The 25290-nt window shown below is 39.0% G+C and overlaps 1 protein-coding gene across 5 annotated transcripts in view; it reads right to left on the bottom strand.

The window, feature by feature from the left end:
- ATRX (ATRX chromatin remodeler) overlaps window positions 1-25290 on the bottom strand; it is a 56593-nt gene that overhangs the window by 5549 nt on the left and 25754 nt on the right. For all 5 annotated transcript variants that reach the window (XR_004497291.1, XM_015626326.1, XM_015626324.2 and 2 more), the window contains 21 exons: window positions 23521-23651; window positions 22792-23007; window positions 21088-21181; window positions 20459-20567; window positions 19660-19839; window positions 19136-19277; window positions 18638-18747; window positions 16591-16737; window positions 16211-16388; window positions 11063-11200; window positions 10675-10850; window positions 9604-9721; window positions 8901-9031; window positions 8519-8607; window positions 8183-8352; window positions 7159-7312; window positions 6779-6882; window positions 5105-5213; window positions 3849-4026; window positions 2334-2528; window positions 637-786 (listed from right to left, as the gene is read on the bottom strand). Coding sequence is in view for 4 of the 5 variants with exons in the window: in XM_015626326.1 (XP_015481812.1) it covers window positions 637-786; window positions 2334-2528; window positions 3849-4026; window positions 5105-5213; window positions 6779-6882; window positions 7159-7312; window positions 8183-8352; window positions 8519-8607; window positions 8901-9031; window positions 9604-9721; window positions 10675-10850; window positions 11063-11200; window positions 16211-16388; window positions 16591-16737; window positions 18638-18747; window positions 19136-19277; window positions 19660-19839; window positions 20459-20567; window positions 21088-21181; window positions 22792-23007; window positions 23521-23651 (3019 nt within the window). In the remaining variant the exon portion in view is untranslated. The remainder of the gene's footprint in view (window positions 1-636; window positions 787-2333; window positions 2529-3848; window positions 4027-5104; window positions 5214-6778; window positions 6883-7158; window positions 7313-8182; window positions 8353-8518; window positions 8608-8900; window positions 9032-9603; window positions 9722-10674; window positions 10851-11062; window positions 11201-16210; window positions 16389-16590; window positions 16738-18637; window positions 18748-19135; window positions 19278-19659; window positions 19840-20458; window positions 20568-21087; window positions 21182-22791; window positions 23008-23520; window positions 23652-25290) is intronic.

Below are 25290 nucleotides of genomic sequence, written 5' to 3'. Positions count from 1 at the left end.
GTAATTTTAGTGGAAGGCTTTTGAGGGTGCCTGACCCATTGAAACTCAAAAGGTAATTTGGGGTAACACCAACAAATATGAAAGAGAATTTCAACCTTGGTGGCATCTCATTAACTTCTCTTACGACCCTGCCAAGGGTAAAGGCACAGCTTTGGTGCACCCCACACCCCCAATTAGTGGAGATAAATCACCATCAACCCTCTCTGATACAATACCGGGCATGAGCCAACAAAATGGGAACAGGGCTCCACCTAATTGTAATTTCACTGATTTCTCTTGTTTTATTAACTATTGTTTTATATGTTAATGTGTGTATTAACTAAGGAAGGTAACACTGTCACACAGAGCCCCTCAAATGGGAAAAGAGGGATTACACAGGACATCAGCTGAGTTTTAGCATAAATTAGAAAAAAATGCAGGTGTAAAAGTAACTTGCAATTAAAGTAACAAAGCAAATACACAGAAATAGCCAGCATTGAAGGAGCAAAAAAGACACTATCTCCATTTTCCCTATGTCAAAATTTGCTTTATATCTTGGTCTAAAACAAAATTTAATTTCTCCAAGACAAACTGAAAAGGCAATTGGGATACCTGGAAAGGTTATTCTCATGGATATAATCAATTAAACAGCTTTACCTTCTTTTCTGCTTCATATTCTGCCCAGGCTGCCTTCCTCTCTTCTTCAGTGAGTTCTTCTTCCTCCTTATGGTCCAGGAGTGAATCATGTTCGTGGTACCCAACGATGTACTCCTTGTTGATCTGGAGCAGCTCTGCCAGGATGGTGTCCTGTTCAAAGGAGGAGATAAAGGAGGAGTCACTCAGCAGCTCTGCCCTGTTTGCTCCCTCCCCATCCCACACACAGCACTCCACAGCACAATAAAACTTGAAAATCATTTAAAAGTACAATTTTCCTCAGAGGGAGAGCAATGGATTAACAGTCTGTTGCAGAGATGACAATCCAGTCACTTAATAAACCACAGGAATGCACTCAGCTTCCACAACAATAAATGCACCTAAAAAGAATGGAATGTGCTCAGTGGCTTTTCCTTTGTTTAGGCTGCACAGCAGACAGGAGCCATCAATAAATCTGCATTTATTACACATAAACAGCATCTCTACAGCTTTCAAACACTGAGCAGTACTTTGGGTTCAACATCTCCAATATTATTAAGTCAAACCTTTTTGTCTGAAAGTCAAAGTGATGCTGCAGAAGATGAAGAAAAAGATCCCAGAGGACTATGAAAAACTGCTCCTGCTGCACCTCAGGAGCTCCTTTTCTAAGGTCATTATTGAACAGGGCTTTTTACATGACTTGTGTGGCTGATGAGCTTCAGGAAGCTCCAACACACCTCAGCATTCAGGCTAAAATTCCTAATATGAAAACATCACTGAACTGCTCCTGAGAGGAATTACAGGCCAGGAGTTGAGTCCCTCCAGCCCCTCCACATCGGCAGGGTTTGCACAAGCAGGAATCCAGCCCATCCCACCAATCTCAGCTGAACAATGACTGAAAAAAGCTCCCACAAACAGATTTTTGCAGCCACTCTGGGAACTGCATGTGGAAGTCCTGCCCAGGGGTTCTGTCAGAGCAGCTCCACAAAGCTGTTTGTTTCTGTGTGTTTGAAAAGCTAATTACATTAACCAATGATCAATGAGCTGCTCTTTGTTCCACCCTGCTCCTATCTGGTGTGAATCACTGTCTTCATCACCAGCTCCTCCCAGAATATCCCGGGTGGGGGCACAGAGCACAACAACACAGCAAACCCACAGCCTAATCTTAAATATAAACTGACTCAGAGAAAAAGAATAAAGTAGTGGAACAAGTTATTCTTTCCCCTAAAATTTATTCTTACCCAAGTGCAACTCTTCCCTTATCTCTACTAATGGTCCCCACAGGAGGTTAAACAGGGAACTAAAATCCAAAAAGTCCTGGCAAAGGAAAACATGGATTTGCCACTTCACAGATGTGTTCTCACAAACTGCAGTTGTGCTCTAGCACCCACTCAGATGCTAATTTGAATTTTCCACTGGTTTCATGCAGTAAAACTTCTATTCATTCAAAATGTGAGAAAAAGTGTCTTCGTTTGCTCTGCCTTAAAAATTGGGTCTTTTAATGAGTATCTTCCTTTCATAGTGTCAATTACACTGAGGGGAAATTCTTCAGCCAGCTCATTATAGGATGTCTTGTATCAATTATGGATTTTATTGTGCTCCCTGCTATTTACCTCCACTCCAAGTGGCCAGCACCACTCTAAAGTAAAAACCTGGAATATGTTTAAACAGACCCAGGTTGTTTGTACAGCACAGAACTCCTGCTGATGGCCACCACTCACTTTTGGCAGCATGGGGGTGTCCCTCTTCTTCTTCTTCTCCGAGTTGGGGTCATCCAGCAGGTCTGGCTCGAAGGTGTAGAGCTCAGTGAGCTCGTTCATGGTGAAGTGCCGCTCCACCTGCTGCTGGTCCACCACCCTGAAGGACAGCGACTGCTTCGTCACCTGCCTGTCGTAGATCTTGTCCTCCATGGTTCCCTGAACACCAACACAGCCACATTTAGAGACAGAAAAAAGCCAAAACAACAACCCAGCAGTTCTGTTTGCCTTGCTTCCATGACCAAGTTTCTACCACTTTCAAGCTCTTTGTTTGCTGAGCAATAAAAGACAAAACCTGCTGGAAGTGGCACAGCAGGAGTTGTGCATGGGACAGATGTCATCTAGCTGTTGACTAGAGGAAAAAAATTGGTCTTTTAGTGGTGTTTTTAAGAGATTCAGTTTTGCTTCAATTCCCCAAAGTAGGATTATGACCAAAAAATGGCAATTTTCACAGCATGTACCTTATTTTGCTGCTTTGAGCAGCCTGTAAAAAGGAAAACAGATACCATATCACTGTGGTGGAGGGGAGAGGGGAAGGGAGGCAGTCAAGTCTAATTCACCACAGCTGTGTACAAAAAAATTAGATCTTTGATGACAAAAAGGAAAATTACTTATTTTTTGAAAAAAAAGATGACTGAGAAGGACAAGAACAGCACAGCCCGTTCTGAACAGTGTAATTTAAAAAGGAATCAACAGTTCAAAAGTGCACAGAGAAACTACAAAAATAAACAGAAGCCTGAAGAAAAATCCTATTTCTGACAGTAACATGTCCCAGACAAGGATCTGCTCCAGCTGGGATGGAAAGAGTGCCTGGATCAAGGGTTAAGTGCTACTGGGAAAGGTCTCCAGGCTCCTCTGTCACATCTGAGGAAGCAGAAGCTGAAGCAAGGCATTTCCTAACAGAAATAATGACCTTACATAAAGCACAGATCAGTGTCCACCCGAGTTATTACCCATCTTTAACATCTGTAGGGTGTGATATGAGTTTTCCAGTCAGGACTGGATGCCTTTTTATAAAAACAAGCTTGAATCCCCATGGTTTCACTGCAGTTGGACCATCAGGGTCTGCAGAAGGAGCTGCCCTGGGCAGGGCTATTCCCTAACAACACCACCATCCTCTGCAGGGACTGCTCCATTCACAGTTTTTAAGGGTGTGCAAATTAAAAAGGCTGAGACTCCTGTTCTGAGTCTGGGTCTGGACATGTGAATTCACAGCTGCAATTCTAGAATTTGGGTTACATAAAGTGTCAGACAAGGAGGACTTTACAGGAAATAATGTCTCATTTATTTTACCATTCTTTCCTTCATGAGCTGCTTCAGTGGCCAAACGCTGCTCCAGATCAGAGCTGGAATATGACTGGATCAACTTGGGTCACCACAGACTCCAACACCAGCCCAAACAGGTACAACCCTCACAGTCCTGGCTCCCAAATTTGATAACAAGATGAAACAGCACAGAAACTGCAGCCAGAAACGTACCTGAGCCAAAAACCTGTACACAAACACAGGCTTGTTCTGCCCAAAGCGATAAACCCTGAAGATGCTCTGGATGTCATAGGAGGGGTTCCAAGAGGCATCAAAGATGATGACTCTGTTAGCAGCCACCAGGTTTATTCCCAGGGAACCTGCTTTAGTGGATATGATAAACAAGCGGCCTCTGGAACAGAGGAAAATTGCAAAGTTTGAGTATTTTGGAAAATAACTGTTCCTCCTGTGTTGCTGGGTTACTGTGGAGTTGTTCATACACTGAAATAACTCTAAAACTTCATTAAAAGAATGGGTTTTAGCATAAAACAGATGTAGATTTTACAATAACAACACTTTTAGCAAAACATACACTCCCAAAAATACACATCAAGGCCTTTTGCAAATTAGCTGTTAACAAAAACTGGCAGGGAAGAAAAAACTTTGGGGTTTGCATTTTCAAGCTCTAATGAAATCAGTTATATCAAATTAAATCATAATTTTAAACAGGCAGATTCCATGCCATTGAAACTCATTCCTGGCCTGCAAACTTTCAGGGTAACTCTCTTTGATTTATCTGGGGTTTTTGACATTTTGACTTATCTATATGTCTCTTTGATATATCTGGGTTTTTAGAGATTCAAAAAAAATCTCACTCAGGTTCACCCTGGAACCAATTCTTGACAAACACCTGACAGAATAAACCATTTAAAAGTATTAACACTGGATTAGTTCTTGAACTTTCAGTTCAATTGAACTTTTTTCCCCCTGCACATTATAAATGATTGCATCCTGATTACATATTTTATTTGTTAAACCAATCTAGGAAGGTGAAGCTCCTTAACTTCATCCAAATACAAGTTTGTATCTCTCTATTTAAATCGGACCTGAAAGTCCCATTTTGGAGGAGAAGTGGAGGGCTGGGAGCCAATTCTGGAGGCAATTAAAGGAGTTTAATTTGCTCCTGAGTGGCCCAGGGACTGCAGCCTCCTGGCCACACCCTTCCTAGGTCTGTGCATCCTTTAAAAACACTCTCTTTGATTTAAATTGTTAACAATCTAAAGGACAATCAAAAGAGCAAGGAAACACTGCTGAGTCCAATGGGATTAATTTTACTGAAGTCAGTAACATTGCTGCACATTTTCTGTGTGAGTTCTGATCATCATTTGCCTGGTTTTAAGGCCTATAAGCTAATAAAAGAAATAATAAATAGGGAACAAAAGAAAGAAAAAGGGAAAAATAAAGCATATATATCTCAGGAGAGATCTCACCTCACATTAGTTTCATCATTAAACTCCTCAGCCCATTTCTTTCTGGACTGAGCTGTGGTTGAGCCATCCAAGCGATAATAATCAATATTTCTGAACCATTTGCCTTCACCTGTAAATGCAACAGCCAAGTTATGAAAATGCTGATGGTATAAATAAGCAGACTGGTAACCATTGGAATTTAAAGACAGAAATTTATAATAAAAAAAAAACCAGTTCTGAGGTTAAATTTAAATTTAATTATTTGAAAATACCTGAGCTTTTTTTTTTTTTTTTTGGCAGGAGGAAGTCCTCTTATTTTTCACACTTTCTAGCTGTATTTATAATTTGCAGAGCTTTGCCTTACCTTGGAGCCCAAGTTAATTTTACAAGTCCCAAAGATGTTGTTATATCTCATCTTTAGGTGCTGTAGCCCTAATTGCACTGTTCCAGTTGAGCCAGGTAGGTTCACCTACAGCACCAGTGTGAGTCTCCCATGTAAGCAGCACTGATAAAGTCAATGCTCCAAAGGAGATTTCAAAGGTCAAACTCATTTTGGAACTGAAATCCAGCAAAATTTCTGGCTTTAATTACCCTGTGAGTTACAGCAACTTTTTGTCAGATTAGGGGAAAGAATAACTACAGCTGATGGAGGATTTTCTTCTCTCCCCAGCTCACAGTAACCTTCCATCTTCTTTGGCCATCATTTTGTACACAAAATTAATATCCCTGAGCCATCAATCATCAAGAAAACAACTTTTTTGGGAGCAGCACTGCTCAATTCAGTCCATTGTGGGAGGCAGATTGCTGAGTTCTGTCAGGAAAGGTGAATCTTGCCATGATCTAATTTTGCTGGCCAGAACTACCACACATGAAAAACCCCAACCTCCTTAAAATCTCAGAATAAAGACACAACTCCTCAAAAAGACACCTTGTAATGTGTGAGGTGACAAAATTCAGAATAGGAAGCAGCAGGCAGGAACCATAAATCTGTGAGAGGCAGATACTGGAGATCTCCAGTCACTGTCACTGAGCCACTTTTCCCTTATCTCTACAAGTGCAAACATGTGGAAGAGATGGATGAGAGACTGGAAAGGAAAAGCAGACTTGAAGGAATTCTTCAACCCACAAGTCCTGGGAATAAACTCTGGGTAAGGAGGAACAGCATCCTCAGGAGCTCTGGGAACACCCTAGTGAGGAATTCAATGCCATTTGAGCATCGATAATAATTCAGCATTGATAATAATTCAGCATTGATAATAATTAATTCAATATTTGCTCCCTTATGAAATCCATAAGCCAACTGCTGCTGTGCATATAAAGCCTAAATTCTCATTTTCCATGTTTTACACGCTGGTTTAAAGCAGCCTCATTTTGTTTCACTCTCTCTCTCCAAAGAGGAAGGATCAGGATTTGCCATGCACCAGAATTTAACATCATTTTTGTGCAGAATTTAACAAGATGCCTTCTCTCAGATATGAACATTTAATCTGCTTAGGCAACTCTCTGAAATCAGAGTCTCCATAATGGGACAGCAGAGAGCTCCTGCAGGGGAGCCCAGTAACCCTGCCAGCCTCAGGAACAGTCCAAGCATCCAATATCCTAATGAAAACACTGATTCCAAACCCATTCCCTGGGCACTGAATAGACACTTGTGACAGAGTTCTGAGCACTGCAGCTGTTGAAGGAGACACTCACCTTTGTAGATAGTGGGCTTTTCTCTCTCAGATTTCTCCCTGTTAGCCAGCTCCAGGAAATCTTCTATCAAATCCAGAGATATTAGGGACTGACTGAACACTAGGCTGAAAAAAGAAAGAGGGAAACCCAAAATTCATCTCAGGAATATTTAAATTATTGTACTGCTTCATTTCTGTTCCCTCCTCCCTCTGATACAAACTTTGAGACAAACAGAGCAAGACTTCAGTGGAGCACAGGCAGGTGTGGGAAGATCCCTGACAAGAACGAGTGTACCATGCTTGTCTGCTTCAGAAAACAGCCCCAGCAGAATGAAGAGTGGGTGGGGAACACTCCCAGACTAATGTAATCCTGAAGTCTTTAATGACATGTCCAGAGCTTACACTTTGTCTCCCAGCTCCTCTGCCATTCGAAGAATTTCAAAGAGCAGCACCATTTTCCCAGAATGTTCCAACACCTCAGCATCTGCATCAGTGACAAAATCTTTGTACCAGTCTGGAGCTGGACTACCAGGATTGGAAGAGGATGTAGCTTTGCCTATTAAAAAAAACCAAAGAAAAAGAAATAAAAATCAAATATGAGAACATGGTCTTCATTTAAATGCTCTGAATGTCTGAACTACAGAATTGCTCCCTCATTATTAAGACTTAACTGGTACGAAAAGAGTTCAAGAGGCAAAGAAAAAACAGCCTTTGCACTATCAGCAATTACAAGAGTTAAATATTTAAGGGATGCAGAGACAGAAACTCACCCTGCCTATGACATAATTCCTTTAACACATTTAATCTCTGTATGTTTTACACACACACCCTCCACCCACAGCACATTTTACAAGATATTGCCATTGGGATGGGGGCAAAAAAAATAAAATTCTCACCTGAACTGTCCCAAAAATTTTAAATTACTTAGGGAAAGAGATTAGACACACATGAAATAACAGAATTAGAAAATTATCTCTGTGATACCAGATACAAGACAAAAGTTAGATTATTACAGGGAAAAAAAATTAAATGTGCAGCTGTAAGGAGTTTGAGTAACAGCTTTAAAAAGGTCTTGTATTCCTGCTGCACTGGATCTGCTTGCTCAGCATCCAATTCAAATTCCAGATGCAACAAATTATGACAGCTATATTTCCTAATATTTCCATTAATCTTCCAGGTTATATAATTTTGTTCTTCTGAATTGAAGAATTTCACTGTGAAACTTCCTTGCCTCAAAACCCCCCAGTTCTAAGTTGATGTCCCTTGTTTTTCCAGAATAAATACATAATTAGAAGTAGCAGGAGCTGTAACTGGGAATTAGGGAATTTGCCATTCTGCCATACAGCAGAATTTCTAACAGCTCTCTCAAATTGCCTTTTGCAAAACAAAGCTGCCTCATGTTTTCATCACTCTGTGTTATCCTCACCTTCATCTGACTTTGTTGATGCAGGGTTGTTTGTAAGATCTTCTACATTTCCTTCCCCACCTCCACGAGATCTTGAATTCCAGACTTTAATGACTTCAACATCATTATCACTGCCACTTCCACTTGAGCTACACTCTTTCCTCACCTTTTTCCCCTTGGATTTTTTTTTCCTAAAAAGCAACATTACACACCCCATTATTATTTTTTTTAAAACCCACATAAGAAGAAAGAAAACATATCTTAACAGACACATAAAATACAAAATAAACATTCACTTTACAGAAATCAGTTCTACAGGGGAAACAACACCAGCAAACTAAATAAAAGGTCAATTACTTGGCATAATCATCAGAACTTAAGCTCATGGAAGTTTCATCAGAATCTGAAGCTATGAAGTCATCCATGCTGTCTTCATCAAAATAGCCCTCAAAAGAGAAAAAAATAGAAATTATTAACTGTGTGCACCCAGCAGCTTTTATTAAACCTTCAGCCATCTGCTTACTCTTCATTTAAACAATGCTAAGTTCTACAAAGGCCTGGCCTTGCAAAATGTTTTAAGAATGACAACATACCCAGCAAGAAAAATATGACAAAACCAGCAGCAAAATGACCCCACAGCAACAAAGATTTCCATTAATTTGACGAAACTTTACCTAGAGTTTGGCAGAGCTTATTTGGAAAGTTCTCAAGTGAGAGTATTTTGATATATCTAATTTACCTTATTTTCTTTGCTAATATAGTCCAGCTGCAAACACCAAGGGTGAGTCCAGATTCTGCTCAACATCTGGAAATCCTGGAATAGTTTAGCTCCAGCTTTGCCTCTTCCACCTTCATTGCCACCACCTACACCTGACAATAAAGTTCAGGTTTTAGAGTGAGCCCTGAAGTGAGTTTGCCACACTCTGCTCTCCTTTGAAGAGCCCAGCAGTGCAGATCTGAGTGTTCTTTCCAGCTGCACATCATACTGCAACATCTCTTGTAAAAGGGCTCAAATTACTCACTCACAGCCATTTTTTCTCCTAGTTAAAGTTGTCAAAATTAGATTTTCTCCTTTTTCTTGATAATGAGAAACATGAATATATATTTTTTATATAAAAGCACACTGCTCCTCAGTACAGGAATGTACACAAATCTTAAAAAGACAGACATGTCTATTTAGGTTTTGTAAAAGCAGCCCAAGGTGGAAAACAGAAAATAACATCTGCATGTAGGTCTCAATGAATCTAACTAATCTAAGCTACTTTTAATGACCTGTAATGCTGCAGTATTATACTACAAAAAATCCCTAAAAAACCCCAGCCTATTTGTTTGTTGTCCAAACACTTTAGTGCATAGGACTATGTTCAGAAAGTTGATTTTCACCTCCCAACTGTGGCAAAATGCCCCTTTTATTAAATGCCATCAGAGCTGCAGGCACATACCTGTCAAATGATCCAGGTAATACTGGTACAGCTTGCACTGGATCGGGGTCATCCTCACCTCGAGCACGTACTCGTATTTGGGGGGCAGGAACTTGGTTAATGCTGTGTAATCCTTCCTCTGCAATTTAACAACAGTGCTTCAGTCACAGAAACATGGGAATGACTCCTGAGAGCTGCAGGACTTGTGGCATCCCAAAGGACAAAGCACCATGGATCAGTGATGGTGACTGTGGTGTTTTCCAGCCCCCAAGGAGGAAAATCAGCCCAGCAAATAAAATTCACTACAGGCCCTGCAGCAGAAATCCCATTTAGACCAAAGTCTATGACCTGCTAAGCCCATCCCCAGTTCCAAGTCCTTGCAAAGTTCATTACAACTCCAGGTGCTCTAGGAACTTCTTTTGGGGTTTATTTTAGAATACTACAACCAGATTTTATTTCTGTTTTGGGGTTTTTTGCCTCTGACACTGCTCTGTCTCCCCACTCACCCAACGAGCACAAGAGAGAGCTGCCCTCTATGGACAGGTCTGCTCTGCACAGGGCTGGGAGAAAATCCAGTTGGGCTCCATCCAAAGCTTTTTTTATTTAAGGTCTATAAAGCAGCAAATTCTTCACCCTTTTGAACCTGAATAATTTTCCTTCTCTCTTGTTTTCTGTTGTTCTGATTCTCACAGATCAGAAAAAATACATATTCAGAAATAACTGATGAACTATGGACCAGCAACTTTCTGTGCAGACTTTAAGGCAGTTTTTAAATGTGCATGTGAAATTAAAATGGAATATTTCAGAGCAACTAATGTCCTACTCTACCATAAAATGCTCTTGTCTCCCAGCAGGAAATAGCTGTATCCTCTAATACTTGTATTTTAGAATACACTGACATTTGGAGAAAAGTATGAAGCCCTAATGCAGGGATCTAACAATCAGTGAAAATATTTAAGTTAAAAGATTTATGGAGCTCTCAAATCAGATGTTTACAGGCCTTTGGGTGATTTCATCAAGAGTGAGACAAAGTAACTCCTCTCCTTCCCTGCAGTTAAATGAAGTGATGAGTTAGGGACAAACTGTTCTCACCTGAACACAGCCAGCCAACATCTCATAGAGGATGTGAGCACGTTTCTTCATCACTCTGACATCCACCAGAGTGGAGTCTGCACACTGCCCATTTTGGATGGGATTGATGAATCGATTCCGGAATTCCTTAATTGAGCCAAGCAAATTCTCCTTAATGAAGTTAACCATGCAGTGATCTAGGAGAAGCAGATCAGACTTGAGTGGTTCAAAATGGAAAGCACTACACTGGGATTAATGCAAACAGAAAAGTAAATGTGTCACATCTAATACAGGGAAACCTAGCAGGCATCTGCACTGTTTCAAATCCTTTTCTTCCAATCAAAGTAAATATATCTTTTATGGCTGACAGGCAAAAGTGTGCTGAAGGAAATAAAAGACAACTACTCACATTCTATAAGATTATTCTGCAGTGGTGTTCCTGTCAGAATTATTCTTCTCCTAGATCTAATAGAATTCATTGCCTTAGAGACAGCAGATGCTTCATTTTTCAGTATGTGTCCTTCATCACATACCACGAAGTCAGGACCTGGAAAGAAACAATATTAAATCTCTCCACAATATTTCACTGTCACAAAGAACCTAACAGCCTAAAGTACCCAAAATTTGTTCAAACATGTGACTTAAGGGTTTTTTAAAACTTTTTTTTTTTGGTGTGTTCAATGGTGAGATTTTTTTTTAGCACTGATTGGGTTTTCACTCAGCCTTTGCACAAGCATTCAGAGCAGCCACTCTGGTAAAATCAAGGCTGTTGCTTGTAAAGTCTTCATGGCAGCATATTCCTGTTAAAATGGTTTATTCCTGCTGCTGGCTGTACCTCCATCCACCCTCTCAAAACTCAGCAAAACTTCTTCTCTCCAGCTTTAGGCTGCCATCTACTGACACTTGGGCAATCCCAAAACACCCAAAAACCAGGTAACCTGAAATTATCCATTAAGGCAAGAATATCACTAGGGAGACAGAGTGCAATCAGAAGTCTTAGAGAATATAAAACACAACCAGATTTGATCTGAATTACAGACAAGTGAATTGCCACCTTGCAGCTGAAAGCCTCCCCAGGAATGTCCTCAGCTTTCTTCCAGGAGATGAAATATCAGTCTGGTTTAAGTGAGCTGCACAAGGAATGTCAAAACCACAGCACAACACATTCCCACAGTATGCAAAGCAACTCTAATAATAAGATAAATAATACCCAACTTGGCAGTACAGACTTACTCTTAATTGTTTTCAGGCTTAGCACAATTTCTGGAATTTCTTTCCTTGAAAATGAAGTAAAAGATATTCTAGGATCCAAGTAGTAACTCAGAATAAATGTTTTACCAGCTCTAAACCTGACCTCCATTCCAGCACTCTCAACTCTGAAAGCAGCTCATGACAAGTTGCTGCACCTTGGGGAAAAGCCACCAGTTGGGTTCAGCAATTCAGCACTAAAAAGGCCAATATTTGAGGAGCAAAGGAGGATTTGTCAGAAAGGACAGTTTAATCTTGTATAATTTACTGAGAATATTTTGTCTCAGACTAAATTCAAACTTCCTTGTAAAGAATAAAATTAATTCTAGGGCAGTGATCAACAACAGAGAATCAATTACACCTCTGACTCCACACACCAGTGCCAGTCACCTTAATCATGCCATTTTAAGGTGATTTAAAAGTGATTTAAATCTTACATGTGAAGAAAAAGGAGTCAAGAAGATATTTCTTTCCAAGTAAAAAACCCAAACAAAACAAACCCCAAACTTTTGAAACAAGCCTAGAAGACAATTATGAAAATCCACATATGAATTCCAAATGCACTTAGGCTTGTCCAAGCCAATGGATTTCTGAATTTTCCCACCTGCCACAGAAACATTTCCCCAGATTATTTAATGACTTTTGTACCTTCCCAGTTTTGACAGAATGAAAAACACTGAGTGGCTACACACAAAGCCTTCCTTTAATTTTAAGTAACCATCTCTAGCAGTGACAGATCCTAGTCCTCATTTCATTAAAGACCGTGACTCATTCATATGAAGTCAAAGAAATTCAATTAAAAAGCCACCTCAAAACCTGTTGTTTAGAGTAAGTGAATGACACTAAAAATATGAAAAAACCTCCTATCTCAGTACAATTATTCATGGTTTGTTTGGCAGAAATGCAGCACTGATATCTTGAACTAACATCTTGGCTACAGTTCAGCAGCAGGGATTTTCATCAGTTTGTAGGGTTTTTCCCTTGTTCTTCCAAAACACAAATACAAATCATTATGGACAGAACATTCCTCAAAATATAATAAGGAATGTAAAGCTTAAAGGGACCTCAGGGGATCATTTAGATCATTTTGTCCATCTGAGATAAGGGTTACAAGAAAGGGGCAGACCTGACAGAAGTGGGAAACTCCACAGCCTCTCTCTTGCTAAAACTCTGTGCAATAACACCCAATTTGCTCCAAATCTGATTAAATTCTACCCTTTTCTTCCTCCTAATCATGTCAAATCCAACTGACAACACTCCTTTCACTAACCAGCTCTTAAATGGTGGAAAATACATCAGTGAAGTTGGTTTTTTTTAGGCTAAAAAGCCTTACCCATGCAATCCTTCCCCAAAGTCTTCATCTTCTCACCCTTCTTACTGTACTTGCACATGTTAATATATTGAAATACTTAAAAGATGGATATATATAGATATGTACACACAGTTCTCCTGTTCCTCTGAAGTCTACAAGAACTTTATACAACTGCCAATTAAAGAGAAGTCTCCAAGTTAAAACAGTACCAGAATTTTTGTTAGTAGCAACAAGTAAAAAAAAAATACAAACAAAAAGTCATTGAAGTGCTTCAAGCAGAGCACAGCAGTGATCAATAACCAACAGCCCTTCAGCAGTGGCACAAGGCAGCCTGGAAATCCTGCATGTGGATAAAATCCTGCCATTCATCCACATAGCTGAGCTGGTTAATTAATGAAATCACTTCTCCACCCATAAACTTTGGCCAAACCTTCCCCTTCTGCTCCCCTTGACAGTGCAACACAAGCTTCCCCTATATAATATCTGAGCCCAGCATTATTCACCAGACATCTCATTTAATTAGCACTCAAATCCCAATTTTGCACCTTTTTGAATGGGAAGTGACCCCAGAGGCCAAGGTTTCCCCATTTCCAGCCCCAGCAGAAGCCAGCTCATGGTTTTCTCCTGCACTGGAATCTGCAATTGTCCATGCTGACCCACCAAGAGAGCAAGAAACAAATGAGAATCTTGCAATGCACATTTAGCCAATCCAAATGCCTCCAAAAATTCATGGGTAACAACACACAGACACTTCTGTCTTTCTGCAATTAGTTAAAACAGAGATAGGGATGAGGCAACATGAAATGCCCTCAAATTGTGCCAGGAGAGGTTCAGGCTGGAAAAATTTCTTTATTGAAGGAGTGGTTAAGCATAAAAGGAGCTGCCCAGGGAGGTGGTGGAGTCATCACCCCTGAAGTGTTCAAAAAATGAGTAGACATGGAAGATCATGGCACAGTTTACTGGGCATGGTGAGTCTGCACTCGACCTTGGGGGGTCTTTTGCAACCTTAAAGTTTCCAGAATTCTACAAAATTAAGGAGTTAATTAATTAAGTTATTAATTAATAATTAAGGAGTTATTTCAAGGATGACTTCCCCAATGGTCTGATTGCACTCCACCAACCCAGTCCTAGAAGAAAAGAGAACAGGAGGCTCCATGTTCACATGGAATTATTCAAAATCTGTGAGGGTCAATGTGCTGCAGATTCCAAAATCAATTAAAACACAAATCCATGACCTAATCCCAAACATTGCTCTGTCCCAGTGTCTGAAGAGGTCTGGAAGGAGAACAGGAACACAGCAGGATGTAAAAGCCATGGGATGGGACAGGGAAGGTTACACCAGTCACTGTCTCCTCCTGACATCCCCCAGTTCAGTATTTTTGGGGTTACACAAACACAAATCCACCAAGGGACGATGCTGTTGTAAAGACACACAGTAACAACCTTTATGTTTGCCTTCTCTTACATTTTCCACCAGGAAAAAAACCCCCACAGAAATCAATTCCTGTATCACATTTTATTTCATCACTGCACCAGAACAAGACCCACTAAATACAAAATTATTATTACTAAAATGTTCTATCAGCACTACTTTGAGACAACAATTCACACCTTTTCTCCTTTAGCTTCCACTTCCTTGACAATATTCCCAATAAATGCAGTATCCTGAGAAAAATCAGATACAGAATAGCACTGACAGAACAGGGTTTTCCCCTCTTTTTTGGTTTTTTGATTTGTTGCTGAGGTTTTTTTTGGTCTTAACTACAGCTTAAGTAGGAGGAGTCAAAAACCCCATTGGCAAGAAGTGCATTTCCTTCACTGGTTAAATAATGTGTGTGGAATCAACACATTATATAGCAACAAAAATAGTTAAAATAGTTCATCAGCTGCTGTACTGGAGCTTCCTTGACTCCAGAGCCATTGTATGACTTGGCAGAAAATTAATTAATGTTTTAGCTGCTCCAACAACCTTTCTGCAGAGCTGGAGATGCCAATTCCACTTGGCCAATGCCAATAATCACAAAGTTATTTTTCTCCTTAGAATAAACTCTTTTGTTAGAACAGAATTCACAGCCCTACTTTAGTAGGAAACTTCACAAAATCAAGCTCAAAAAGTACAATTATCAATCAGAAAGAGAGAAAAAAATCAATTAAACACTGTCAATGTAAAGTACAGTCAGAGAATTAAAATCCAAGAAAACCCAGCTCCACTTACTCTGCCTTCCATACCTGCATTCTCAAGGACAAAATACCAACAGTACAGCAAAGTTGCAAAAACTTTTAAAACCAGGTTTTAAGATGTCCTGCTTAATTCTAAATTATTTTCAGGTATCAGTTGCCAGTTCAGAATTTGTAGGGAAATTTTGCTATTTTGGTGAACCTTCCTAATCCTAAAATTTTTAGTAACCACCTGACAAATCAGTTATATTAACATGGAATACTTTCAAGTGCTTCCATACATGCCAACATAAATTTGCTAAATTCAGCTCAGCTCAAACCAGACATCTGTTTCTCAAGACTGAAAAAGTAATTAACTGCTTTATCTGCATTCCCTTAATTAGCACTTCAATAACACTTGTTTTTTCACACTTCTAAGGTACATTGTCCACTATTTTCATGTGTAGTTGCCCCCTCAGTGGTAGATTTCCATTATGAACAAAACAGCTTGTGGTGGTAACAAATTAACAGATTAAAACAGCCTTGAGTCCCCAACAGACACCTCCAGTTACTTTGCAAAGGAAGCAAAGCCAACAAAAATACTTATCAGAAAAAGTTTCTAGAACATATTCCTTGTATTTGATTTAATAGAAAAGACTGTTACAGAAATTTATTTACAAAAGCAGATGGGGAAGATTCTAAACAAATTCCTGTAACTCAGCAAAAGCCAACAAAGAAAATAGGATTAATCTTACCAACACTATTTATTTTTTATTTTCTTAGCTCATATACATAAACCTGGAAGTCCAAACTATACAAGCTGCATACATTTTCACTTACCTGGATCAACTAAAGCTTTATTGAATATTTCTTTAAGTTTTCTGCTCTTCACATTCCTGCCTTGTGCCAGGTTTCGATACATCTCGTAGCCAATGATCATCACCCCTCCCTCATCCTGCCAGTGCTGCAGCATGTAGCTCCTCTCCTGAGGCCTTTTCACAGTTGCCAGCTCATAGACCTTCCAAAGGAGAAAAAAAACCCTTTAATTACTCTTAAAATATTCAAAAGTCGTCTAATTTTTAATACTTCTGATGTATTAATGCAAGTAGGTTTTTCACATGGTTAAAGCACATTTCCTAGCCTTTATTTTAAGTGGTGGAGCTTCCTAATTATGTAAATCATCCAGTTATTTAATGAAGAACTCTTTTTAAGCCTCTTACCTCTAGTTTTTCCTCATCTTCTAAACCTTCTTGCCATTTTTCAAACTCATTCAGCCAGTTCAAGGCAGTGTTGAGTGGACACACAACCAGACCTGTCCGAAAATCCAGTTTGTCGCATAGCAAGACTGTGTGGAGAAAACTTACTACCTGCAAGAGAAAAAACAGGCAGAACACCAAATAAACACCAGGAAAGAAAGATAAATGTTATCTACTCAATTATGTAATTAAATTACCAACAACAGTATTGTTTAAAGATATTTTTTGGATAAACAAATATAAATTCTTGGTTAAATTTTCACACAGGTGTATTTGGAGCTCATACACTCCTTACTCTGCATTCCCTGGCTGCACACATCCTTCACATACTGAGATACTTTTGAATTGCTTCATACTTTTATGCTGCAAAGTATGAAGCATATCATACTTTTGATATGCTGAAATCTATGAAGGATTTCATAGAGAACCCTCCCTTTACATTTCACTGATTGTTTTCATAAATTAAACATTTCTATCATGTAATTTTTAAGCTTTCTCCCAACATTCATCCCAAACATAAATTAAATTCATGGTCAAGTTTCTTACAAGTGAACTTCAGTCTTAAAGCAGTTTCTCACACTTTTTTCAAGGTATTTCAAGGCAAATTCTCTCAGCAGATGTCTGCAGCAGGTTATGGCAGTGTTTTCCAAGGATTCACCCTGCCTGGCTGCATGTTGAGGATGACCACACCACCTTCTTGAGGCTGGGAAAAACCCAAAACCTTTTGGTGTCAGTGCTTCTGCTGGGCTGCAGTGCTTCTGTTTTGAGCAGCAGCAAACAAAGGCAGGACTAGAGGAGAGTCAGTGATCCCCTGGCAGCTCCAGCTCTCCCACTGGACTTTGGATGTACAACAGCACAAGTTCTTTCTGCATCAAATCTTGGCATCTCACAACTCTGATTTAAATAGAGGAATTTGCATGACTGTGCCTGGAACACTGGGCAGCAAAGTGCTTTTAAAACAAAAGGATTTACTGGTGGTTCTGTGTAAGACAAAACTACCCAGGAAGTCTCATGACCACAGTCATGGCCAGCAAGTTCCCAATTCCCTGATTTCCCTGATCTCTACTGACATCCTGCCCTGCAGCTGGGCAAGGTCTGCTAGAACTCATGGCTGGATCAGCTCTTTCAAAAGCTAAACAACAAATGGCATCACAGAGCACAGCAGTGGCTGGCAAACAGACACATATGGAAAAAACAACCACCTCAGCTTCAAACACCAGCCTTCAAAATGGTTTATATTGATATATAACTATAACTATAGCTTTCTTTGATTATCAAGAAGTTGCAGCCAAAATTATTGTTATTAACACATCTGGATCACTATAAAAATACATTCTGCTCTAAGTATTTCATCAAACTACATGGTGTGTAAAGTGTAGGTGCAAAAAGTCCCCTACACAACAGTTCTGCAAAGTACTGCAAATCTCCACTAAAAGGTGTGATTAACTCCTCAAGAACCACACCAGCTAAGCTAGGATCAAGTCTGCTAAAATACACCTTTCAAAGTTGATTTTTGAAGTGTTCTGTAGAATTGTAGACTGTCAAAATATTGTGTCATCATCATTTCCCTAAACAAATCAAATGTTTAAAATATTCTGGAGATAAAATCCTGATGTGGACCAACACCAACTGCAGCTGCAGCTTGGTTTGCCTGAACTATGGTCATACTATGAGTGATCTTGGTTCCTCTGATCATCCTCAGCTCTGTGTCACTCAAAATATCCCCACAAACCCACCAGCACCTGATTTTACACACAAGGTTTGCCATTAAAAAATACAAACAACCAACTGTACTTTATCAGAGGCAAATTAGTTTCAAAGCAGCCAAGAAAATAGATCATTTAAGGGGAAAAAAATGAATGAGGAGGACAGAAAAAAACACAGCCTCGTTAAGATTATTCCACAGTCTTAGAAACACATTCCTGGAGCCTCTCCTGGCACCTGTATTTATTTACTTGTTCTAAGCTGCAAGAAAACTACACAGCACTTGGAAATAAATTTTGTTCCTTACCTGTAATGTTTTCCCAAGGCCCATACAGTGAGCAAGAATGCAGCCAGAGCCAGGAGATGTCTTGGTTTTTTTTACAGATTCACAACAGCAATCCCACATAAACTGAACACCTGAAGAAAAGAATTGAAAGTTTTCTGAATAAATATTCATTTTATTAAAGTTCACATGATAAGAGACAGCTGTGAGCACTGAGATAATGATAACTCTTAGGAAAGCTGTCAGGATAATTAACATTTTTGTCTAGTGGGTTGTATGTGGGATGATCTTTGTCCTGAACTTTATTATATTCACAGCTTCATAGAAGATGTGGCAACTAGGTTGGAAAATATTCCTGTGAGGATGCAGATTGCCTGATCTTGGGGACAGGGAGAAGAGAAGACACATTCTGGTTTTGCCAGTCAAGAAGTTTTTTATTATTCTAGATCAGTCTGCATAAGGTGCTGTGCCCTTGGAGAGGAAAAAAAAAAATTCTTTTTTTTCTTTAAACTCTTTCATTACCATCTACTTGGTGTGGCTTCAGTTTGGTCACTATACTCCTGTGAACCTGCACTAATGGTTCTTTGGTTTCTTCATCTTCATCTAAAACCAGCTTGGTTGTAATGGGACATTTCAGAGGAGAAGCATCTTCAATCTCTATCACCTGCAAACAGAAAAAAGGCATTAGAGGAATATTCTCATGAGTCACACCCAGCATTTGAGACACTTCAGATTTACCAGAACTGGAAGTCATAATTTATTTAGTAAAGAGAAACTTTCAATTCCTTACTGCATCACAACTTACTCTGGCATGAAAGTGAAGCAGCAGGGAACTGAAATAACTTTCTAAGGTCAAATAAAGCAGTCAAATAAAACTTACCAAGGTCAGCCTGCAGGAAACTGCAGACAAAACTTGTGGCTTATAAGGCTGAATGTAAGCAGTTTTCAAAAATTACTCACTAAATTACATTGAGGTTGAAATTTATCATTTTAAACATCATCAGGAATTCAAGTTCACAGAATTTGACACAGAAACCAGACCATACCTCTCTCAGTTTCTCTCTCTCCCGTTCTCTCTCTGCTATACGTTTTCTTCTTTCTTCTTCTTCTTTAAGTGCATTTTGTGTTTCTGTTCTAAGCTTATCATCTTTAATAATTTTCCTGATTTTCTTCCTGCCTTTTCCAGGAGATTTTGAGTCATCATTGTCCTCATTCTCAGAGTTACTCTATTAGAAATTAAGTAAAGTACACATTAACAAGAAAATGATGGCACAAACCAACAAAACCCTTCTTTCTTAGACAAGCTCCCAGAGATTCTTACACACACGGGGGAAGTTCAGCTAATAAGAAAAAAAATGCATTTTTGAAAAGTCTGACAAAAGAAGAGCCACCTTAACTGTAATGTATTCTGAGATATCAAAGATAAGCCTAGCTGTGCAAAGGCAATACTGAAGGTACTGTTATCATTTGATAGTAGCTAATGATTATTAATAAAGCACTTTTTTCCTGTTTTACTGGTGCTAAATCAGATCAGCCCTTACCAACACTGCACAGGAAAAGAAACCCCAACACTAACAAAGCCTTTATCAACAATTTGTCTCATCTAGATTTAGATTAAAAATTCCATTTACTTCAATAACATGTATTTTTATCAAGATCTAGACAGGAAAAGTTTTAGTTCAACAGAAGGTTTTACCTCCACTGTGGCGGCATTTTAAAAATTTCAGCCTGAATTGACATTGAGAACATTTTTAATTTTTTACTGTCTTTTGTGCAGAGCTGTTTGAGTAGCTGGCAGAAGAGACAGGAACTCCCTATTTATTACTACAAAACATGATACAGCACCTTATTCTCATTTTCACTTGATGAATCCTCTTGAACCTTTATCCTCCTTCGTTTCTTTTTCTGTTTGTAGCTGCGCTGGTTTTCTTCAGCCTCAGCTTTCTTGGCAGATCTATTAAAAAAGCAAAATTACTGATTAACCATAATAATCCTCTGCCTCATTAAAAAACAATGGTAAAGGAGTACTACATCATCAATTAATAACATATTCACTCCTTTTGTGCACTTAGGGCTGACTTCTGAATTCCCTTCTGCTCAGCCCACTGGATACACAGAGCAGTAAGAAAACCCTACAGAGTCTCAGAACTACAAAGTGTTAGTTTTATACTGCAATCCACCAGTTAACAGTGATGTGTTTGGCATTAAAATGTCCCATTTTTTTTGTTGATTTTTTTTTTGGTGTTGTTGTACTGGCTCATCAAATTGTTGCATATCCCCTACTGGGGTAAAAATTCAAAATTCTCACGTTTGCTATAAAATAAATTAATGTTCTATAATTCCTATCAACAAATATAACCAAGGGTTTTAAGAACTGCTCCAAAGTGTTCTAACTTTTACAATCTCCCTGAATAAACTGCACTATTAAAACCCAAAATAAACACAGGGTAAGCAGAGTTCAGTTTTATTCATACCTCGTCCTTGGCCGCTGGTCATCCTCAGACTCACTGACCTCTTCACTCACTGCAGACTCTTGGAACTCGGAGTCATTTGAGTCATCACTGCTCACTTGGAAAATAAAACAGCATTTATTTCATGGTGAGGATCACTGCAAAGCCAGCAGCTCCTCAATGCACAACCAACTGTTTAAGAGCAACAAGCACTGCCAAGGTTCATTTCATAAATATGAATATCTCATAATATTTCTTATTATATATGAATATATATATGAATATTTAATAAATATGGGACCCATATTTATAAGAAGAAAGAGGGATAAAAAGGCTACAGAGAAGAAAAGGTTAAAATTTAAGCACTAGCTGAGTCCTGGTGGATGGCTTATTGTGCCACAAGCCTTGAGGTCCTTTTGCAAGAACACCCACATTTATTTTAAAATGGGAGAGAGCATTAAATGATGGAGAGGAACTGTGGGGAAAAGTATGGAACTTCAGAAAACAAAAGGTGATTTTTAGTTAAACAGAAGCTTTTGTTTCAAATACTTTATACGACATTTTATAACCATACTTCAAGAAAAGGGCTTTTATTTACACACAAAATATAAAACTGCATGACTACATTTATGGCTTGCCATTACTTCAGGTAATGCAAGCTCAAAACCACCTCAAAAAGCAATTAAAATTTAAAAATTAAGAAAACCTAAAAGAGCAGCATTAGCAATACTCTCCTAACCACTTTGAGGAGTCATCACTGGCATTTTTAGGTAATGAAGACACCAGCATGGCATTTAACACCTTTAATTTCAGCTTGACCTTGAACACAGTGGAAAGTTTAATTGTTTTATAAATGACAAGGCTTACAACATGAGCTGTTCCACATACATGGGGAAGGTAACATCAATAACAGGGCTAAAAAAGGGCAAACTGAAATCAAATATATTGTTCTGTTTGAGGGCAGTCAACTTCAAAGGTTTACACTAAAGAACCCTGAACTGCTTCTTATTTGCACATTAATTCAAATTAATGTTTACATTTATTCCTCCTGCATGAAATGCTGCAGGTAAGACTTTTAATCATGTAAGGGGAGGAGAACCACGAATATGCAAACAGATAAAAATGAGAGTTTTCACAGAGGAAAATGCTAAACAAATCACATTGCATCTTTCATTCTGTGGAAGACCACAAGAGCTGGCTGGCATTAGGGTACCACAGGGATCAGGGCAGCCCAGTGCACCTTTCCTGGCCAGGAAACACCCTCAGGTTCTTTGTTTCTGCCTGAAACAATGAAGCTCCAGCCCAGGCTCATTTCACAGTGCCATCTGGTGCTCAGCTCCAGCCTGCTCCACTGCAATTCCAGCATGGACACATTCCTCAGGCACCACTGCCAGTCCAAGAGAGAAATTACATAAAGGACAGGACTACTTTCCCCAAATTTAGGCATTCTGGGCTTGACTCTGCTGTTTAGGATGGATATTTTAAGACTCCACAGGATTAATCCAATTCAGAGGATACAGCAAATGGAGAGAGCTGCACTTGTACTTGACATTTTAAATAAAGCTATTTATCAAACAAAGATAAGGGAATGCTAGATTTCACACACAAGGAAGCTTATACAGGGATTTTAAAATCACAAAGGTTGAGATCTCCATTCTGACAAGCTTTGGATTTATTCTACAGAAGCAAGTACTTTTTATGACTAAAAAAAAGATGTGCATTATGTACCTTTCCTTCTATTTCTGCGCTTCCCCACTTCTTTTTTGTCCTTTGGTTTCACCACCACCTTTTTTTCTTCTCCAGACTCCCCATCACTCACGGTGAGCTTCTGCCTCAGCAGTCTGTGTCTGTATCTGGGCTTCTTGGATGTTTCTTCTTCCTCTGAGTCCGACTCAGAATCACCTTCTTCCTTTTCAGACTTCTTGTCTTCCTTTTCCTTCTCTCCTGTCACACAAAAGAGTCAGTACCACATGCATATCAGTCACTTTCTTATCTTACATAAATTGGACAAGAATTAAAATCTGAATTAATTTAGGCTAAATCCTGTGCTTTTCCAGGGAATTACAAGCAACAACATGCAAGTTTCCCCTCAAATGTTTAGTATTTCCCATCGCCTGAATGCTTGGAATGTCTGTTCCTATGGCTGTGTTAGCCAAATCTCTCCTTTACACTTGCAGAACACACTGTTCTGCAGAGATAATAATCCCTCACAAACACCTAGGACTTCTTAACTGCTTAAAAATACCAGCCTATAACAAAAAAATAAACATACAGAAGACTAAAAAGAGATGGTAATCCTCATGACCACATACATTGGCCTCTATGTGGCAACTACAGATCAAAATCAGTAATATTTTTTTTCTGACACCTCTAACCATCTTAATTTTCCCAAGTGACCCTTGAAATCATGACAGGTGCCACAGCACCACTTTTTCCCAGATGCTTTTCGGTGCTTACCGTTATCTCCTGTGTGTTCAGTTTGCTTTGCAGGTTTCTTTTTTCCTTCCACCGGCTGCTCATCTGAAGACGTATCCTCATCAGAGGAAAGATTGGCTTTGATTTCTTCTAAAAGCATTTTCTTGGCAATTCTTTGAAGTAAAACAGAAAACACTATTTATTCCATTGTTCAAGTAAATCTATGAATGACAAGTGTAATCCTACACCATTCAGAACTTCAAAAAAAAGGGCTGAAAGCTGAACAAAAAAAAAAAGGACACGTGATAAAAAGTCATTGTGGCAAGACAGGATCTATCAGCAAAAAATCTCACATTAAATGTAATGTGTTGACTTGCTTTTTGAAAGCAGGTTTGTATAAAGCTTCTTTAAAAGAGAAGTTTCCTGCTTTTCAGCAGACTTGAAATGGTCATAAAAAGTACAGACTTAGAGATTTCCTTTTATTCATGGTCTATCTGGGTAACTAACCACAAGCACTCGCCTAACAGCAGCTCTTGCAAAAACTCTTATGTGTTTATACCCAAAGAGTCTGACCAACACTACAGGACCTGAATTTTCAGATAAAAATCATCATCTTATTTCCTGCTCCACAAACTGTCCACTCAGCTTCCCATGGTTTCACAGCAGAACAAGTTTCCAGCTAATGCAAAAGTGACTGTGGAAAAATTATTTCTTTACATGCACTTGCAACATAAAAATCTTGTCTATCCAAGGCAGGTATGTCAAAAGCACAGGAAAATAGTGGACTTAGAGTACTTGTAGTTCCAGGGGGGAAAAGAAAATAAACCAGGTCTTCCTCATATAAATATCAGGAATACTACAGTTTTCATTCTGAGGTCATCCATTTAAAATGGAATGTGTGTTTTCTAGGTGAAACCTCATCTGTCTTGCCTTTTGGGAGAATTAATGCATGTTGTGTGTACATAGTTCAGGATGGGAAAGCTCTCACACCAGTCAAAACAGCAGCTCAAAAGCCATGGAACTGAACCACAACTCAGGCTTCACTTGGGAATGGCAAAGGAACAGGGATGTCTGAAGCAAAGCTTCCTATACAACAGAAAACTGAGTTGTTACTTCTATGGAGCATTATAAAATAGGCTTTTAACAATCAGTATTTCATTTTCCAGCCTGCAATGTGTCCCTAAAACAAAATAATTTTTCAAAGGGAATCTTCCCAAGCTATCTTTGCTGACACTCCACACAGTATTTTCTAATTTTTGAGTAATAGTGTAGATTTTAGAAACACTCTCACACTAATTTATATTCAGTTATTATTAAAAGATGGAAGCAAAATAGTTTAACAAACATTTCCAATTGTTCAGTGAATCACATCACCCATCAGCATCCAAAACACACCCTCCCCCTCTCTCTTGAGAAGAAAAAGCTGATTAAAACTTTACCAAGCAGGACTCTTGGAGCACTTTAGTTCCACATCTATCAAGAAATGGCAGTGTGAACCCAAAGAAAACTTACTAAACTCCACAGGTAAGTAACATCCTCTTCCAAATGCTTTTTGCATTAGGTCCTCCCAGAGGATATTTGGAAAAGGGATTTAAGGTTTGGTTGGTTGTTGATTTTTTTTTTTTAATACCCATCACACCACATGTATCAGGAACAGTATAAAACAACTCCTCATATAAGAAATTCAGACTATATTTCTTCCATCTCTTAATGGTCAGAAGTTTTTCTTCAAAATGAAACTGCTTGGAATGTGTCACAGGTTGGCTTCCCTTTAACAGCTTTTAACACAAATTATTGACCTTGACTCCTGCT

Source organism: Parus major, chromosome 4A (assembly GCF_001522545.3).
Source record: "Parus major isolate Abel chromosome 4A, Parus_major1.1, whole genome shotgun sequence".
NCBI lineage: Eukaryota > Metazoa > Chordata > Aves > Passeriformes > Paridae > Parus > Parus major.
The sequence above is the reverse complement of the archived record's forward strand: the minus strand, read 5'-3'. Positions and strand labels throughout refer to the sequence as shown.